Source organism: Dendrobates tinctorius, unplaced genomic scaffold, assembly GCF_039654945.1.
Source record: "Dendrobates tinctorius isolate UK_male_01 unplaced genomic scaffold, ASM3965494v1 ptg000083l, whole genome shotgun sequence".
In the NCBI taxonomy this organism is placed as follows: domain Eukaryota; kingdom Metazoa; phylum Chordata; class Amphibia; order Anura; family Dendrobatidae; genus Dendrobates; species Dendrobates tinctorius.
The window spans coordinates 24,931,430-24,951,465 of NW_027361751.1; the positions used below are offsets into that span (position 1 = coordinate 24,931,430).

Here is a 20,036-nt window from a genome sequence, read left to right on the forward strand (position 1 = left end):
GAGTAAAGCGCAGTTTGTTTTTTACATTGAGCTACGCCTGGGGACAGAAGTTTTCTGCAACCAGAAAACCTCTTTAATTCTATGTGAAAACTCTGAAAAGTCCAAAACGTTAGGTGAGATTTCTAAACTTTCCTTCATTTTATTGCATCTTTAATCAAATCTTTCTTGTTCACGTCCATAAAAAAGGCAATCTGACGATATTTAGCTTTTATAACCCATTTTAAAAACCTTAATATTTTGAGTAAAGTCTTGTCAGTTTTATATTTATTCTTGGAACAGTTGAAGTTACTTATTACTGCAATCCTATTATTAATTCTGACTTTTCCCTGTTTACCGACTCCTTTGGGAAGACGCAGAGTTATATTTTATGGACTTAACTTATAAAGTGTGCATAAAAGCAGAATATATGATTGCTTGTATTAATGCCCCAATGTGCAAATGTTTAAGTAGAAGAAAGATTATTAAAGAAAACGATTATAGCCCGGCTTAAGTGTATGAAATGTTGCATGCTCCTTACGATCTCTGCTCTGCAGTTTGACACGTAACAGGCCACTTATAAAATATTAAGGTTTGTATCCGTTTTGTAATCACAGGTGGTGTTAAATCTTGTGCATTAAACTGTTTGGCTGAAGGCTATAATTTTTACACTGAACGGGCCCCTGCTGTTATAGATGGAACTCGCTGCAACGCTGATTCCCTGGATATCTGCATCAACGGAGAGTGCAAGGTGACTAGTTCTAATGATTAACGATTGCATCACACTGCCTGACTAAATCTATCCACAATCTTCTCCCTTATGTTACACGATCTGTTAAATAGCTCCTGAAATCAAACAAACTCATAAGGGCTAATTCATCAAGATTGGCATAAGTACAAGCTCGCGCTTCGCCAGTCTTGACAGAGTACACGTAGGCCATTTAATAAACTTGGTGCCTTTTCTAAGCGGTTTGCGAATTCATCTGTTGTGCCAGAAATTCTACTTGTCTACCATGACATGCCCCACCTCGGCTCCTCCCCAGTTCTTTGGAGCAGATTCAAACTTTTATGAAAATGCAAAAAGATGAAAATGTTGTGACTTTTCAAGGCTTTTGCACTACTTTTGCATCGTAAAAGCTTAGAGTAATCGGCCCCATAATTTTGAGTAAAAATGTGACTATTTATTCTACGTGAGCGAGTTGCTGGCCCAAACTTCTGTTTTTTAACAGTCTTACAAACACATACACTCACTGGCCACTTTATTAGGTACACCATGCTAGTAAGGGGTTGGACCCCCTTTTGCCTTCAGAACTGCCTCAATTCTTCGTGGCAGAGATTCAACAAGGTGCTGGAAGCATTCCTCAGAGATTTTGGACCATATTGACATGATGGCATCACACAGTTGGCGCAGATTTGTCGGCTGCACATCCCTGATGCGAATCTCCTGTTCCACCACATCCCAAAGATGCTCTATTGGATTGAGATCTGGTGACTGAGGAGGCCATTTGAGTACAGTAAACTCATTGTCATGTTCAAGAAACCAATCTGAGATGATTCGAGCTTTATGACATGGCGCATTATCCTGCTGAAAGTAGCCATCAGATGTTGGGTACATTGTGGTCATAAAGGGATGGACATGGTCAGCAACAATACTCAGGTAGGCTGTGGCGTTGCAACGATGCTCAATTGGTACCAAGGGGCCCAAAGAGTGCCCAGAAAAAATTCCCCACACCATGACACCACCACCACCAGCCTGAACCGTTGATACAAGGCAGGATGGATCCATGCTTTCATGTTGTTTACGCCAAATTCTGACCCTACCATCCGAATGTCGCAGCAGAAATCGAGACTCATCAGACCAGGCAACGTTTTTCCAATCTTCTACTGTCCAATTTCGATGAGCTTGTGCAAATTGTAGCCTCAGTTTCCTGTTCTTAGCTGAGAGGAGTGGTACCCAGTGTGGTCTTCTGCTGCTGTAGCCCATCTGCCTCAAAGTTCGACGCACTGTGCGTTCAGAGATGCTCTTCTGCCTACCTTGGTTGTAACGGGTGGCAATTTGAGTCACTGTTGCCTTTCTATCAGCTCGAACCAGTCTGCCCATTCTCCTCTGACCTCTGGCATCAACATGGCATTTCCGGCCACAGAACTGCCGCTCACTGGATTTTTTTTCTTTTTCGGACCATTCTCTGTAAACCCTAGAGATGGTTGTGCGTGAAAATCCCAGTAGATCAGCAGTTTCTGAAATTCTCAGACCAGCCCTTCTGGCACCAACAATCATGCCACGTTCAAAGGCACTCAAATCACCTTTCTTCCCCATACTGATGCTCGGTTTGAACTGCAGGAGATTGTCTTGACCATGTCTACATGCCTAAATGCACTGAGTTGCCGCCATGTGATTGGCTGATTAGAAATTAAGTCTTAACACACAGTTGGACAGGTGTACCTAATAAAGTGGCCAGTGAGTGTAGGTTTACTTGTGACTCTACCAGTAGGTCCTGTAGGTTCTCGGATAAAGGGGAGAGCACCTAAGACACCTGGAAGAGTTGTCAAATCTCCCAGGTTCTTCCAGAAGGCAAAAATAGTGGAATGCAATTTAATGCTTAAAAAGATTAGGATTAGTGATGAGCGAACGTGCTCTGATAAGGTGTTATCAGGGTCTTCGTCGTGCTCGAAAAATGTTTGCGACCATGCTCCTGCATGTCTCCCGGCTGTTTGACATCCGCAACACATGCAGGGATTGCCTAACAAACAGGGAACCCCTGCACGTGTTGCAGCTGTCGAACAGCCGCGAGTCATATCGACACCTTATCTGAGCATTTTCACTCATCATTAATTATTATATTGTCATTGTCATGTTCAACCTATATTAATATCCTATCTACAATGGCTCTCTTCTGTTAGAAGTTTCTTGCTTCAAAATACCACTTTCAATAGTATATTGAATGGTGAAGATTTCTCACTGTAATTTAGACTTCGGTAAATTTTGAAGTGTGGATCATTGTAATATGCTATTCATTAATTTACATTTTTAATGTATTAATTCCCTTTGTGTAGCATGTCGGCTGTGATAACATTTTGGGCTCTGATGCTAAAGAAGATAGGTGCCGTGTATGTGGTGGAGATGGAAGCACCTGTGAAGCAATAGAGGGATTCTTTAATGATTCATTACCTAGAGGAGGTGAGTATCTGTAAAAAAAAAAAAAAAAAAAAAAAAAAAAGGGGTATTGCATGTATTCAATGTCCAGAAGGAATTTTTTTCCCATAAAAGGAACACAGTTATTTCTAGCTTTGCCTACATAGATTTACATTGAATGGATTAAGAAGTTTAACTAGCCAGACCTATCTTTTATCACTCGATTGTAGCAAATTATAGCACAATACATGGGATTTTTAGTGTAAGGTTCTGTTCACATGGGGAATTTGGAGAATACATACCAAACAGAACTGATGCTAGCTGATTCAAATGGAAGCAGAGGAACCTCATTAATTATTTTGGACCCATCTGGTTCATGTTTTATGTTAGATTCTTTGAACAATACAAAATATTCTGCATGTACCCTTTTTTTTTTCTCCTATTCTAAACATGGACATATAACTGAATGCAGAACAGACCTCTTAATCATTGGGCCTGCTCTGCTTCCATTTACTTCAATTTTAAAATGCATTCTTTTTGGGCATGAACCCCACAAATGGACATGTAAAACCAAGCAACCTCGCATAATCTCCTTACAATGTGCACTGCCAGTGCGCTCTCTTGCCGGCTTGTCACTTTTCATCAGAGTCGGTAAGGGAGAGCACTGTCATTGTGTAGGGAGGAGGGCCCCTGCAGAGTGTCCGGGCCAGAACCAAGGGGACTGCCATCTAGGTTCCTAAGGAAACAGTACCCGGAGAACGGAGGAGGAGAGTGGACGGCTGAGAGCGACAGGACAACAAGGGGAGGGGCGAGTATAAAAGGGACAGGGAGCGCGCAGGGGAGTCAGTTGGCTGAGCGGCAGACACGAAGCAAGAGACTGCGGGACTTTGGGAGAACCAGAGTAACAGACGGTGACCTGAGAAGAGTCCAGCGGCAGAGGGGAGACTTTCAGTGGCCTGCGGAGAGTAAGCGACGAACCTACCAATCAGAGACTTGCGCTTTACTCCAATCCGGGGTCGCTCCCTGCCCACTGTCTTCCGGAGCTGTTACCGCTGTGCTTCAGCCTGTTGCGGCTGGTCCGCCGCCCCTCGCAGCCGCTGCCACTTCACTCCAGCCCATGGCTGCGGCCTGCCTGCTGCCGCCCCGCCTCAGTCCGCGACTGCGGCATCTTCATCATCGGCCACAGTGGACGTCACCCCGCCACAGTTGGGGCCTACTCCCCGCCTACAGGGGAACTCTTCGCCTAGGCCGTGCACGTGGCCTGCCAACCGCCACTCCTGGGAACTGCGACACAACCCTGCTTGGAGACTGGAGTCTCATTAAACTCGCTCACAAGCCGAACCCCACTGTGTCTACAAGGGGTCACCTCATCAAAGGACTCCTTCTGGGCCTGTTGTGCCCCAACTCCTCCTGGGCGCTGGGGCGCCTGAAGACTACGACAGATCTTCAGTAGCTGGGCCCAGCGGCTGCGATGCCAATGCAGCCTCATCAGAGACGCCGAGGGACGTCAGGACGGATAAGTGACACTGTAAAAAATAAGGACCCGTAGTCTGCCATATCGCGGCCCTATAGCAACCGGCTGTTGCCGGATTAGTCGTGTTCTCGTGCTTGTTTGTGCATAGTCGCGCTTGTTTGTGCATAGTCCCTGCGAGGACAATATCTGTTATTGTTTTGGTTTGGTTGCTTAGCATAGCCCTAGCGGCTCAAATTCATAAAAGTTCTTTAGCCAAAGTTCAATTCAGTCTCGCGTCTCGTCACTGCATCCTGTGTACTTGCTGTTACCTACATTTGTGCATTAAAAAGAATATTGCACAGTGACAAGATCCTGCTGAGCATACGTCGAAATTGACAACCAACGCATGACCAATAGAACAGGTACTAGTCCCGTCCCTGAAACAGATATCGCTGATGACACTTCGCTTCACAGTGGGGGCAGAGGTAGCAGTAGAGACCACAACATCTGCCCTCTGATGAAGTTTCATTCAAGTGCCCCACCATGCACTGGGATTCTCCAAAGAAGTGCCATCAAACAGGAGGTAGTAAAAAAAAATAAAGCAGTTAGAGTAGAGAGGGAATTTTTAATTGGCATATAATAGAAAATATATTAGATTAAATTAAGTAGCTAGACACTTAGGATTAAAATGTTCGTTTTGGACCACCACATTGATAAAACAAGCATTCTGCAAATTTTCAAATTTGTGGTACGCTCATTCTGTTGAGGAAATGTTGCAGATTTTCACAACAGGTTCCACACCTTCCCCATTTATGAGTAAGACCTGCTGCAAATCTACATCACAGTCCATAACAAAATGTAACGTGCATATTTTGCTGTGAATAGTATAAGGCTGCAATCGACCTTAAAGGGAAACTGTCAGGAAAACAAACTATTTACCTGTCGTCAAGAGGTAATCTACAGGTAAATATCATCTTTAAATTGGAATTGCGGCATCAGGATGAAAATGCTTCCAGTCATCGTGGTGTCACCGGAGCTGTGAGCAGACAGTGCTAAGTACACAGTGAGCACACTATTCTCCACACTGCTTAAATGACACCCTGCTCCATAACGTACCGTCTATGTGCAATGTGTGTTGCAGCAAAGCCAAGAAGGATAGTGTTAAGTCTTAGCACTGTAGGTCTTAATTAGATGCACATGGCTAGCTTTGACTAAAAACCAGGAAATGGCTTCACCTTGTGTCAGACTGCTGAGAGTCTGCTGGATGTTGAGCAGAGTGGAGTGTGTTGAAGCTGGCTAGTGACCAGCCAAAATCTTAGCTGTAGCTGACAGAAAACGAGGCTAGAATCTCACTGAATGGAGATTACACATGTCAGCTAGGAAAGCTGAGCAGCCTGTGTGTTGGAGCTGCAGCATAACAACATGAGAAAGCTACAGCCTGAACTGTGTAAAGAGTTGCCGAACACTTCTGTTTGGTGCTGGAACTCAGGCTGAAAGGGATACCGAGACTGGTAGGACCGTACCTCTTCTGTGTATAAAGTTTGCTCTGGGAGAAAGGACTGTAACCTGTTAGGGGGAGCCCACACTGACATGTGTGCCTGCTGAATTAACTGTTTAGTTGCTATTATACCTTGTGTCCAGAAGAGTCTGTTTCGGTTTTGAATCCCTTGGGGTTTTATGAACGCAATAATACTGCACATGTTTGGACTAAACCGCATTGCCTATGTTATCTCTAGCTAATGCCTACCTGAGGATGTGAATCCCTACAGTGTGCAGAGCTGAATGTCAGTCAGGAAGTGATCGGAGTGATTATAGCTCACTGACTGTTTACGACACCCGCCACCGCCGCACTGATGACGGGAAACAAGTGACTGCAAGGCGACACAACTCCATTGTCTTCCTGCCTCTGCACTCACAATTGGACTACTGCACATGTTTAATTGCTCTTTCACATGTCTGTGATAATTGGTCAGATGTTGGATGGCAATGAACAGACTGGCTGCACATCTCCTGAATCGAGCGTGACCGCTTCATATGAGGCTTCCTAAGAGGCTCTCACACTCAGGTCAGGAGATGTGCGGCCAGTCTGTGCATTGCGATCCGACATTGGACCGATTATTACAGACATCTGAAAGAGCCGTAAGACTTTTTTTGCTGGCAGAGACCCTGTAAGTAGGTATACACTCAGACCACTGATTAGTTTTGATTTTGGAGATCGGACAAAGCAGCACATGACTATCTCAAGACGGCAATTATTCGGGACATGTCTTAGTGATATTTAGAGACCTTGGAAAAATATAGCAATGATTCTCAGGGATGTCTTCCTAAAACCCTGGCATTTATTAGCGAGCATAGTGTAACACATTGGTTATTTGGTATTATTTATACCCCTTGTTCATTAATATCCACATTAAAATGTTTTCAGTCAAAGCTTGGAGTGATTTTTAGAGGATTAAACATGTTAATGGTTAGATTCCCAAAATAGGTTATTAAGCAGTGAGACTCAGTGGGCTCTCGTTCATTTGTTATAGATTGTTCCTTTGCGCAGTTTTTTTATGACCTACTGTATCATACGAATGCTGATTTCTATGTGTTTGTCAGTTTGATGGGCTTGCCTGTATCGCAATTACGAATGCGGTAAGTTTATCTAATGTAACTAAAGATAATACTAAAGCTTTAACCCCTCTGTGATGCGGGTTCTGGCGCAGAGCACTCATGTTTTCAGGCGCATGACTGCTGATTTGATCAGCTGTAATGTACATTCAACAGCCGCAGTTGGAATCGCGATCCACCCGCGGGTGTTAACATGTTAAATGCCACTGACAATCTCTGACAACGGCATTTAATATGATGCTGCTGGAAGTGTCACTAAACCCGCCCATCGGCATGCCAGTCACATGATCGCAGGCCGCAGATGGGTTGGCATGACAGTCTGGGGTCTGCAGAAGACCCTCGTGCTTGTCATTGCTGATCTATGACAGCCGCTCAGTGGCCGACATTAATGATTTCTGCTACACATAGCAGGGCTTTAGCTCTGCTATGTATAGCACAAGCAATCAAAGTTGGATAATTTTTTTTTATTTTTTAAATATTTTTATAAGTTCAAAAACATCAGCTCGGCGCTCAAAAAATAAACCCTCACCCAGCCCAAGATCCCGAAAACAAGGAGATGATACGTGTAACGGAAAATGGCACCATTCTTTTTTTTTTCCACAAACTTTGGATTTGTTTTTCAATGAAAAAGCACCTGTACTTGTTTATCTGTGAACTTGTAATGAGCTGGAGAATCATAATAGCAGGTCAGTTTTAACATTTAGTGAACATGGTAGAAAAAAAAAAAAAAAATTCACGGCTCTTGGAAAATTTTTTCCTGTTTTCCAGTACACTGTATGGTAAAACCAATGGTGTTATTCAAATGTACAACTCCTCCCATGAAAAACAAGCCCTCACATGGTCATATTGACTGAAATATATAAAAGTTATTGCTCTGGGAAGAAGGGGGGCAAAGATGAAAACGCAAAAATGGAAAATGCCAAGGGCGAGAAGGGGTTAAACATCCTTACTGGCCTCTGTGACCCTTATTGATGTTGAGTATGGTGGTACCATAACCACCATGTCACCCTCTTTGCATGTCCTTTAATCTTTGACATCATCAGTGAGCCGTCTAGGTTTTGAAGGCTTTAGATCTAGTAATAACAGGTTACCGTTTGCCTCCTAGGTTACATGGAAGTCGTTCAAATTCCACGAGGCTCCGTTCACATTGAAATTAAAGAAGTTGCTATGTCAAAGAACTATATCGGTAAGTTTGGCCCTGACCCACCTCATTCCAAACTCGGTCCTGGCTCTAGATCCTACATAGTGAACAAAACCCGGATAAGGAGTTTTTGTCGAGACCCAGATTTAATTCCCACTCATTGATAAGACCTTCTTTCTCTTCACATTAGTGTTATTAAATGCAGGGAAGTCTGGCCACCTACCATATTGATGACTCTGAAGCTGTGGCCTTCAGCTCCAATTACACCAAGTCTTCCTAAGCTGAGCTTGCACCTCCTCTTGCACTAAACAAAATTTGCTGAAATCAGGCTTGCAGGTTGAAGACTTTTTTTCCAATTCTGCTTTCTTACATGTTTAGCTTACTTTTGGCGCAGGAAGAAGCACCTTTCTATATTCTTAGCTGCTCACACACCACTGCATGACTGGGCCCAAAAATAAAGCCAAAAGCTTTTTGTTCTTTGCTTGAATTGCACGTTTAACGTTGAAATAATAAAGGTCCTATTTCGTGCTCCGACCTTTTATAGTTGGTAGGAAGTAGGAAGATGAGTATGGCAGCAGAACGTTAACAGTAGTGGTGGCAGCAGCAGGAAACGAGCAGCAAAGACAGCAGGACACAGCAGGAAGCAGAGAGGGTGGGCTTCAGGAACTAGTATATCAGTGCCCTCCCAATTAATGATGAAACTTGACTGGAGTCTAGAGTAGTCATAGATTGTGTGTGTGATAGATATATATATATATATATATATATATATATATATATATATATATATATATATATATATATATGAACAACGACAAAGCAAAGTCCAGCAATAACGTGAGCAATCCAGGATGCTGTTAAAAAATTTTGGACCGTGAAGAAGGCGGGTTCTACCGCTGAAACGCGTAGTCCTATCTGCACGACTTTCCTGCGTTATTGCTGTTTTGAACTGCTTGGACCATTGCATTTTAATGGATTTATGAATAAAAAGAAAAAATTTTTTAACAGCATCCTGGATTGCTCACGTTATTGCTGAACTTTGCTTTGTCGTTGTTCACATTTGTATGGATGGACTCCTACATCCAGATCCGGGCACAACGGAGTTAACCAAGTCAGCTGAGGTTCCAGGTGGTTCACAGGAGTGAGCTGGTCTACATTGTTGGAGATATATATATATATATATATATATAAATAAATATATTGAGGCAGTGACTGGTGTCATATGCGAGGGTCGCTGTGTGTCCCCCATGATGCGCTCAGCAGTTTATTAGATCCGCTGGGATACCTTGTGGTCACAGCAGGATGCCTGTGAGTCACAAGGCAGAATAAAAGTAAGCTTGATCCTGGTCAAGCTATTTTTGACCAAGGAGTAGTTCAGGAAAGCCCGGTATTTGCTTTTATTTTTGAAACAGACTGCAGGAAAGTAGTGGGGCCTGTCCGTGTCCTTCAGCCCGGATCTTACCAGTGGTCCATGGTCACAGAATCTAGTGGATAGAAAAAAAACCTGCAGGAGGGTTTGGGTGTGTCAGTGTTGGTCTTGGAAGCAGACCAAGCAGGAGGCTTTTGCAGAGCTCTTTCTGTGTGAGGCAACACAGGGCCAAATGGAGCCTAAAGCCTGGCACCCCAGCGTACATTGGGTATAGTCGCCTATGGCTACCAGTCACGGACTGTCTTTGTTTTCCCGGCTGTGTACCAGGGGACCAGTTGTACTTTATGTTTGTGAGTACGCTGTACATTAAACAAGACTTTATTTTGAACTTTCCTGGGTCACTGCCCTGCCAGGCCACCGCTGCATTACAATATATATATATTTATTTATAATTTTGTAGGGCTTGCACTCACTCGGGTGTGACGGGAGGAAGACCGGAAACATGTTCCTTTAAAAGTTAATGTGCGTTTATTGCTTCATAAACCCCAGAAGCACAAATAGAAAGTAAACAGCCTTTAGATTAGGCAAAACAAATTCACAATGTCCTTAGCAGGGCTCTGCTTCACCAGGCCTGTGGGCACACAGGCTGGGTTAGTGTTTGGTATTCAGGCTCGGCCTGGAGCCAAACACTCAGGAGACCTTCTCCCTCCCAAAACACAGACCATGTGCCAAACAGCCTCCATTATATAGGCTGTAACTACACCAAGTGTGAGGTATGTGGGCAGCCAGACCCGCCCATCTCTCATAGCTACCCGCAACCTGGTCCCATGTAGAACAAACAAACCTCTTAGTGCTTTCATGCACTAGAGAAAATACTTTGGGTTACATCACAGAGACAAGCCATCTCTGTGACACTTAACCTCCTATCGACTATGTGACACGTTAGCCACACTACAATATAGATAATGATTTTGCTGCATATTTCACAAGGATGTCACTCGTGCCCCTGACAAACATGTGCTAAGAAACACTCATGTAGAATATTACTTGAGGACTCTAAAACTGAATCATCCATGACATCCCTGCAAACTACAAACTATAAACTGAGCAAGTAATCTTAGATTTGTGCCTTCACTAACCCCGGATATTATTACTATGTCTCTGAATCTTTATCTCTCCTCTTCTCATGTATTTTAGAGTAACTTAACATTTTTTTTTTTGCCCTAGCCCTGAAATCTGACTCCGATGACTATTTTATAAATGGCGCGTGGACTATAGACTGGCCGAGGAAGTTTGATGTTGCCGGAACCGCCTTTCATTACAAACGCCCAGCTGATGAACCAGAATCACTAGAGGCCTTAGGACCAACAACAGAAAGCCTGATCGTAATGGTAAAATGACGATGTCCAGTTTCAATAAATGTCAATGCCTATCCTCGGAGGTGTAGTCTGAGGAGCAGGGGGGGATTTGTTTTGATGCCAAGTAGCGACTCTGCTTGACAGGTGTTTTAGATACAGGGCTGCAGCAACAAACTGAATATTTCCCCCAAGTAAAGGAAAATCTAACCATTCCAATGCTTTTCCTAGCAGTGATATGTCATTATTCAGGGTCCAACTTGCTTCAGGTATATAATACTGTATTCGTGGATCTCCGAAATATCTTTTTTTTTTTTTTTTTTTTCCTACAATTACTTTATTTCCATAGTGAAAATTACAAATAGTTTCGGACTAATGTTTGCAGTTGTACAACCGGCCTTTTATGGTCACTAAACATTACTCTTACGCCTTCAGTGAAGCAGGAAATTTCACTGACTTGTACTTTGGAGATATTCTTTTTGGCTTTGCTAAGAATTACTTAACTTGGTAATTTAATTTGCTAAGAAGAATCAAAACGCACACAGAATGATAACCGTATAAAATAAGGGGTGGTTGTAAAAGTTGCAAAAGATTTTATTACAAAAAGCAACATTGGAATAAAATCATAACTTGTACTGTGGAGAGCTCCAAATATTGTTTTTCAAAGGTTTGATGAAAAAAAAAAAATGATTACAATATTTTTTTTTTCCCCAGATTTTACTTCAAGAACAGAACATGGGAATACGATACAAATTTAATGTCCCCATCACTCGAACGGGCAGTGGAGATAATGAAGTAGGATTTTCTTGGCATCACTTGCCTTGGTCTGAGTGTTCAGCTACCTGTGCTGGAGGTAGGATGTCACCGCTGTACAAGAAAGTGTTATATATAAAGCTCTATCAAATTTATCAAATTATTTTATAAATTTTGTGAAAATGCCTACGTGAGCAAAACTGACTTTAAAACTTTCCCTCTTGATGAATTTCCTCCCCCCCCCCCCCCCCGTGTCTTTAAGATAGAACATGTGCATGGTACCTTGCAATTATGCATGAATCCTGGTTAGTATTGATAGGCGTAATGTCATCTTCCCCTCTTAATTGTGCAGAACAGGACTAACTTTTCAAGGTGCCCATTTATCTTTGATAACTACCGCATCAACACTCATCATCTGACTCTGACTTGGCATTGGCTTCTCTTCATAGGGAACAAAGGAATCGGGATTAAAACTTAAAAAGCCTTATCCATCCCCAATATCATATGTCAGAGAAAAGTTTGGAGCCCTCCATACACATTAGAATGTCAGCCTTTACTTCTGTGTTCTCCAGAATCCATTGACCTCTTATGGACAAACTAGATGGAGGCCTGATGCTATCGCATCAGGAGGGCGGTAATGTTACGATGGGGGCAATTTTTGCAGCGTTGAGACTCTCTCCCCCCATGTGCTCACCCACCTATCCACTCTCTCTTTCACCATGTGCTGACTTCTCCCGTCTGTGCTCTCTTCTTTGACCTGTCTACTCCATGTGCTATCCCCCTTGTCTGCTGTCTCTCTCCTTCCTGTGCGGTGTTCTCCCCTAATGTGCTGTCCCGTTTGAGCTGTCTCCCCCATGTGCTCTCTTTCACCCCTCCCCTGTGTCTGAACATGTACAGAACATACCACAGCTCTTGGGCAGGGGAGGAAGCAAAAGACAATACTGACATTACAGCAGGAGATCGCAGAGGATATATTTTGTGAGGTAAAGTATTGTTTAAAAACAGTCAGTGAAATATTTTACCTCACAAAATGAGTCCTCTGTGATCCTCTGCTGTAATGTCAGTATTGTCTTTTGCTTCCTCCCCTGCCCAGGAGATGTGGTATGCTCTGTACACGGTCAGACACAATTTTTTTAAATGAACTTTGGTTCATGGGAAAACCCCTTTTAATGTGACCGGCTTCCTCTGCCTGTAGACAAGTCGCACATCTGCCGCCAGGATCAGCCGAATGATTCACTGCACCTGCATGGAATTCGCACAGGTGCAGTGCGACGGTGTTCTGCTGGTGGTACTGCGCAAGAGACTGCGTGAGTGTGGTGTGTACGGCGTATAGAGTGTGTGGTGCGACGGTGTTCCACTGGTGGTACCGCACAATAGGTTGGTACCAGCAGCAGTTTCCATATTGAGACACCCATCACTTGGGTGTCCCAATATGGCGGTCGGTGAACTTCCTCCGCTTGGAATTCTGGGATATGGTGACATCTGGACAGAACAGGAAATGAAAACATTACAAGGCAATTATATAAATAGATGACTGGACATTCCCTTTATCTTGCTATGGTCTTGAGACCGCATAAGCACCCTTATGTGCCATAAACAAAATACATTTTGAATTATTGATTAATTCCACTTTTAGATGTGTTCAACAGCAATCTTTGTATGCTGAAATAATCTTAAAAATGTGGCCCTACTATGTACAGCAGGAGAAATAAGTATTGAGCGCTAGTGATGAGCCAACATGCTCGGATTACGTCTTATCTGAGCACGCTCGGGTATATCTGAGCGTACTCGTACATTATGTTTGTGTCCCCACAGCTGCATGATTTGTGCCTGTTTGTTACGCCATCCCCACATGTGTTCAGGCTGTGTATCAGCCACAAATCATGTAGCTGCAGGGACTCTAACATATTCTTCGACCTCTCACAGATAATGACACTCGAGCATGGTCGAACAAGACGTTGTCCGAGCACGCTCGCTCCTCACTATTGAACTTGTCACCAATTTTCTAAGTAAATATATTTTTACTAAAGGTGCTATTGACATGAAATTCTCACCAGATACCGGTAACAATCCATCCAGTTCACACAGGCAAAGAAATCAAACCACAGATGTACATGAATTAAGTCATGTGTAATAAGGAGAAATGACACAGGTAGAGTACTTGTATTTCAATCTAACCTTTTTAGCCAAAGGGTAGAGGTTTTTATGATGTTGACCATAGAGAAAAGTTGAGAATGACACCCCTTTGTCTAACAAGGCTAGAATTTTCTACAGAGAAGAGAGGACCATCACGCAGGAACAAAAAAAAAAACAAACCCTGTACCATGCTTGGCTATCTACTGCTACCTTCGATGAAATACATTTTGTGAGGATGGGAATATGTAAAATGAGTGAAAATAGTTTCTCACAGCAGCATATCTGTTTAGGAACCATTTGATACCACACTGTTTATATGTTATTTACATGTCACTCTACATGGATCTCTAAAATTGGTATCACTCTTATTCTCAAGTGATCGAGGCATGGTTTTGTTTTTTTTATGGACGTAAATAGTTATTGTTCCTTTCACTGACCGGTAACGCTCCTCTAAGTAGAAGAGAGCTGGCTTTCTAGTAGGTAAAGGGCCTTTCTCACATAGCGAGATCGCTAGCGCGTCACCGATTTTGTGACGCATCAGCGATCTCGCTTTGTGTGACACGTACCTGCGACCGGCCCCCCCACTGGATATCGCTGATCGTGCTCGAATGGCGTGGGCCATTTTCATCATTGGCGTCCCGCTGGCCGGCATGCATCGCTGTGTTCGGCGCCGACTAGCGACGTCGCGGAAGTCGTCAGAATCGCTGTGGTGTGACAGGTAACAGCGACTCCCAACGGATCGCTGTATCGCTGCTGCGTCGCTAGTGAGATCTGCCTGTTTGGCAGCTCACTAGCGACCATTTAGCGATCCACCAGCGATCCTGACCGGGTTGCATCGCTAAATGTAACGGGACTCTAACATTGCCTGGTCTGGAAGTCTCAACGAGGAGAAACGGTAGACTTCTTTACAAAAAGTTGCATAATGACGGCTGCACTGATTGGTTATCTTACTTGATACATTCTAATCTTTGACAGACAAACATGAGCAGCTAGCACTTAAGCCTTTGTCTCATTTGTGATGTTTTCCTAAAAGCTGGTCTGGTGGAATTCTTTATTTATTTAGTCTGACCTTTGGCGAAATACCGAGACAAGATAATTCTTCTCCTAAGAAGAGCGGCCTGTTTAGGGTAATACGGATTAGCTTGGTTCTGTTTGTGTTTGAAGTTTGGTTTGTTTTGACGCCTGATGTTGTGACCCCCGGACAGCTGTCCACTGTTCTTTTATAACTAATGGAACACAACAAAAGCAAGTTGCTCCCTGAATTCGGATCTATTACTGTGATTCTTTGCAGTTAATGGGCCTGATTTATCATTTGCAATTTCTTGAAGTCACCTCTTTTTTTTTTTTTTTTTTTTTTTTTTTGTCTTGTGTTTGCTGATGTTTTTGGTGCCAAAATCTTCAAAATATAAGAATGCACTTTATTAATTTTTTACCTATTTTTTTTTTTTTTTTTTGCAACATTTAAGCACCAATAGTTGCAAATTTTCAAATAACTAGCACCTTCATCTCCACCAAAAAAGCCATATTCCAGGCAGGAACCTGGAGTGACATGCTCCAAAAAGTGAGACATTTGATAAGTCGCAATTCATGAATCGGTCTAAAACATCTGGAGATGTCGAGAAAAATAAAAAAAACTTATAAATGAGAGACTACAAAAAGTATAGGGTGCACTACATAAATGGGCATAAATAACCTGTTAACGGGTGCTGCACCATGCATGGAGAGGAGTATACTAAAAAAGAAAGAGGAAAGATCAATGCATGGAAATAGCGCACTCCAGATGGAAACTTACGCAAAAGAGAGATAAATTTATTAACTCCGTTTCATACAAAAACACCCAAAATGATTAAAAACATTTGCGAACAATACAAAAACAACACAACCACATCCCTGGTATTAATCTATGAGGAAGTCAATAGAGACTATAATGTAAATAGACAATGAGTGGGAATGTCCCCTTTTGGACAACTCAGGCATAACAAGGCAGATATCAACGCACAATATACAGTGTGCAAAATATCAAATATTATAATTGAATCAAAATATGAAATATGTATAATATACAAGATGTCAAATAGCATTCAGAACCGAAAATGGGCGTCCCCAAAGACTGTAAATAAGCACATACAAATAGTTGGGCCCAACAAAAAAAAAACCCATAAACTGCTAGGGTATAAAAACCTATATGCAGTGTATATATAGGTCACGTGTATATATAAGAGCAAGGTGATAAGAAGCCCTAGGTATGATAACCTATAGATAAGAAGGTGATAACCTATGAATGGAGTTGTAGCAAGATAACTAGGAAGACATTAAAGTAAAAGTCCGGTAGGGGCTATAAGAGATCAGTGTATATCACCTATTATCAAGCAGTCAGAGGGTCAAACCAGAAAGTCAAGAATATCCATCTCACAGCCAAACCAGATCTCACACTTTGCACTGATGAGGGGCAGTACCCCGAAACAGTGTCTGCAAACTGAGATTCTGGCTTGGCTTTTATCCTAAGGCTGGTTTCACATTTGCGTTTTTTAGCGCTGGAAAAAAACGCATACCTGCGCATGCGTTTTTTCCCCTATATTTAACATGGGTGCGCATACCTGCGCGCTGGTTAGCGCATGTATGCGATTTTCATGCGCTGCGTTTTTTTGGGGTGTGCGTTGGTATTTTCCAGACGCAGCATGTTGCATTTTTTGGCCCTGCAAAAAAGCGCATGCGCACATATGCGCACGTTTTGCGCTAAAAATGGCCATTATAGCCTATGGATGCGCATATGTGCGCACTGGCATGCTCATGTATGCGTTTTTTTGCATATGCGTTTTTTTTTTTTAACCATGGAATTTAGGGGTTTGGGTTAGAGTTAGGGTCAGGGTTAGGGTTGGGGTCAGGGTTAGGGTCAGGGTTAGGGTTAAGTATGGTTTTGTTAAGGATTAGGGTCAGGGTTAGGGTCAGGATTAGGGTTAAGTATGGTTTTGTTAAGGGTTAGGGTCAGGGTTAGGGTTAGGGTCAGGGTTAGGGTTAGGGTCAGGGTTAGGGTTAAGTATGGTTTTGTTAAGGATTAGGGTCAGGGTTAGGGTCAGGATTAGGGTTAAGTATGGTTTTGTTAAGGGTTAGGGTCAGGGTTAGGGTCAGGGTTAGGGTCAGGGTTAGGGTCAGGATTAGGGTTAAGTATGGTTTGGTTAAGGGTTAGGGTCAGGGTTAGGGTTAGGGTCAGGGTTAGGGTTAAGTATGGTTTTGTTAAGGGTTAGGGTTAGGGTTAGGGTCAGGGTTAGGGTTAGTTAGGGTTTAGGGTTTGGGTTAGGGTTAAGTATGATTTGGTTAAGGGTCAGGGTTAGGGTCAGGGTTAGGGTCAGGGTTAGGGTTAGTAAAGTCATGGTTTGGGTAGTGTGAGGGGCCACCTAAAAATGTTGGAAAAAAACGCAAACGCGGTAAAAACGCACTAAAAACGCATACAAACGCATAAAAACGCTGCGTTTTTTTCATGCATGCTCATAAAAATGCTTGAAAAAAACGCAGCAGTTGTATGCTTATGTATGCGTTTTTTCAATGCGTTTTTTTGCGGGAAAAACGCGCTGCAAAAAAAAGCAAGTGTGAAACTAGCCTAAGTCATGTAACAAGGCTCGTTAAAGGGTCAACATTGACTTTTAGGATTGCTACTTCCAATAGGTCGCACTAGAGTTCTAGTCCTCTTCCTCTCTGAGACAATCTGCATAATTAGCATATTTCCCAGAGGAGCATTGTGGCTTTAAGTCTCCTCATCTGGTCATTCTCCACAAGGAGAAATTTTTATACTTGGATATCGGTCAGACGCCTCTCACAGCAAACCAGATCTCACACTTTGCACTGACGAGGGGCAGTACCCCGAAACACAGTGTCTGCAAATTGAGATTCTGGCTTGGCTTTTATCCTAAATCATGTAACAGGGCTCGTTAAAGGGTCAACATTGACTTTTAGGATTGCTACTTCCAAATGGTGGCACTAGAGTTCTAGACCTCTTCCTCTCTGAAGAGGCAATTTGCATAATTAGCATATTTCCCAGAGGAGCATTGCGCCTCCAGGAAGACACATGTCGTCCAAAAGGGATTGACTATATGCAAAATTGCTACTGAAGAAACATGGAACCTTTTTAATGTTTTAATGGAAAAATAAGTTATATTTTACTCTACCATTGGACTGATCACTGGAGAAACACTACTATTTCATTTATATATATATATACACACACAGTGCCTTGCGAAACTATCTGGCCCCCTGGAACTTTTCAACATTGTCCCACATATCATGCTTCAAACATAAAGACACCAAATGTAAATTTTTGGTGAAGAATCAACTACAAGTGGGACACAATTGTGAAGTTGAACGAAGTTTATTGGTTATTTTAAATTTTTGTGGAAATTCAAAAACTGAAAAGTGGGGCGTGCAATATTATTCGGCCCCTTTAACTTTAATGCTTTGTTGCGCCACCTTTTGCTGTGATTACAGCTGCAAGTCGCTTGGGATATGTCTCTATCAGTTTTGTACATCGAGAGACTGAAATTCTTGCACATTCTTCCTTGTCAAACCGCTCGAGCTCAGTGAAGTTTGATGGAGATCGTTTGTGAACAGCAGTTTTCAGCTCTTTCCAGATTCTCCATTGGATTCAGATCTGGACTTTGACTTGGCCATTCTAACACCTGGATACGTTTATTTGTGAACCATTCCATTGTAGATTTAGCTTTATATTTTGCATCATTGTCTTATTGGAAGACAAATCTCCGTCCCAGTCTCAGGTCTTTTGCAGACTCCAACAGGTTTTCTTCAATAATGGTCCTGTATTTGGCTCCATCCATCTTCCCATCAATTTTAACCATCTTCTCTGTCCCTGCTGAAAAAAAGCAGGCCCAAAACATGATGCTGCCACCACCATGTTTGACAGTGGGGATGGTGTGTTCCGGGTGATGAGCTGTGTTGCCTTTACGCCAAACACATCGTTTGGCATTGTTGCCAAAAAGTTTGATTTTGGTTTCATCTGACCAGAGCACCTTCTGCCTCATGTTTGGTCTGTCTCCCAGGTGGCTTGTTGCAAACTTTAAACAACACTTTTTATGGATATCTTTGAGAAATGGCTTTCTTCTTGCCACTCTTCCATAAAGGCCAGATTTGTGCTGTGTATGACTGATTGTTGTCCTAAGAACAGACTGTCCCACCTCAGCTGTAGATCTCTGCAGTTCATTCAGAGTGCTCATTGGCCTCTTGGCTGCATCTCTGATCAATCTTCTCATTGTTTGAGATGAAAGTTTAGAGGGACGGCTGCGTCTTGGTAGATTTGCAGTGGTATGATACTCCTCCCATTTCAATATGATCACTTGCACAGTGCTCCTTGGGATGTTTAAAGTTTTGGAAATCATTTTATATCCAAATCTGGCTTTAAACTTCTCCACAACAGTATCACGGACCTGCCTGTTGTGTTCCTTGGTCTTCATGATGCTCTCTGTGTTTCCAACAGAACCCTGAGATTATCACAGAGCAGGTGCATTTATACGGAGACTTGATTACACACAGGTGGATTATATTTATCATCATTAGTCATTTAGGAAAACATTGGATCATTCAGAGATCCACAATGAACTTCTGGAGTGAGTTTGCTGCACTGAAAGTAAAGGGGCCGAATAATAGTGCACGCTCCACTTTTCAGTTATTGAATTTCCACAAAAATTTAAAATAACCAATAAATTTTGTTCAACTTCACAATTGTGGTCCACTTGTTGATTCTTCACCAAAAATTTACATTTGGTATCTTTGTATGAAGCACGATATGTGGGAAAAGGTTGAAAAGTTCCAGGGGGCCAAATACTTTTGCAAGGCTATATATATATATATATATATATATATATATATATATATATATATATATATATATATATACACACACACACACACAGTGGGGAAAAAAAGTATTTAGTCAGTCAGCAATAGTGCAAGTTCCACCACTTAAAAAGATGAGAGGCGTCTGTAATTTACATCATAGGTAGACCTCAACTATGGGAGACAAACTGAGAAAAAAAAATCCAGAAAATCACATTGTCTGTTTTTTTTTCATTTTATTTGCATATTATGGTGGAAAATAAGTA

The 20,036-nt window shown here is 42.4% G+C and overlaps 1 protein-coding gene across 7 annotated transcripts in view; it reads left to right on the forward strand.

Moving 5' to 3' along the window:
• Positions 1–20,036, forward strand: part of ADAMTS6 (ADAM metallopeptidase with thrombospondin type 1 motif 6) — a 405,198-nt gene that overhangs the window by 330,207 nt on the left and 54,955 nt on the right. For all 7 annotated transcript variants that reach the window (XM_073584243.1, XM_073584241.1, XM_073584240.1 and 4 more), the window contains 5 exons: positions 594–727; positions 3,031–3,154; positions 8,281–8,361; positions 10,913–11,076; positions 11,755–11,893. In XM_073584243.1, the coding sequence (XP_073440344.1) occupies positions 594–727; positions 3,031–3,154; positions 8,281–8,361; positions 10,913–11,076; positions 11,755–11,893 (642 nt within the window). The remainder of the gene's footprint in view (positions 1–593; positions 728–3,030; positions 3,155–8,280; positions 8,362–10,912; positions 11,077–11,754; positions 11,894–20,036) is intronic.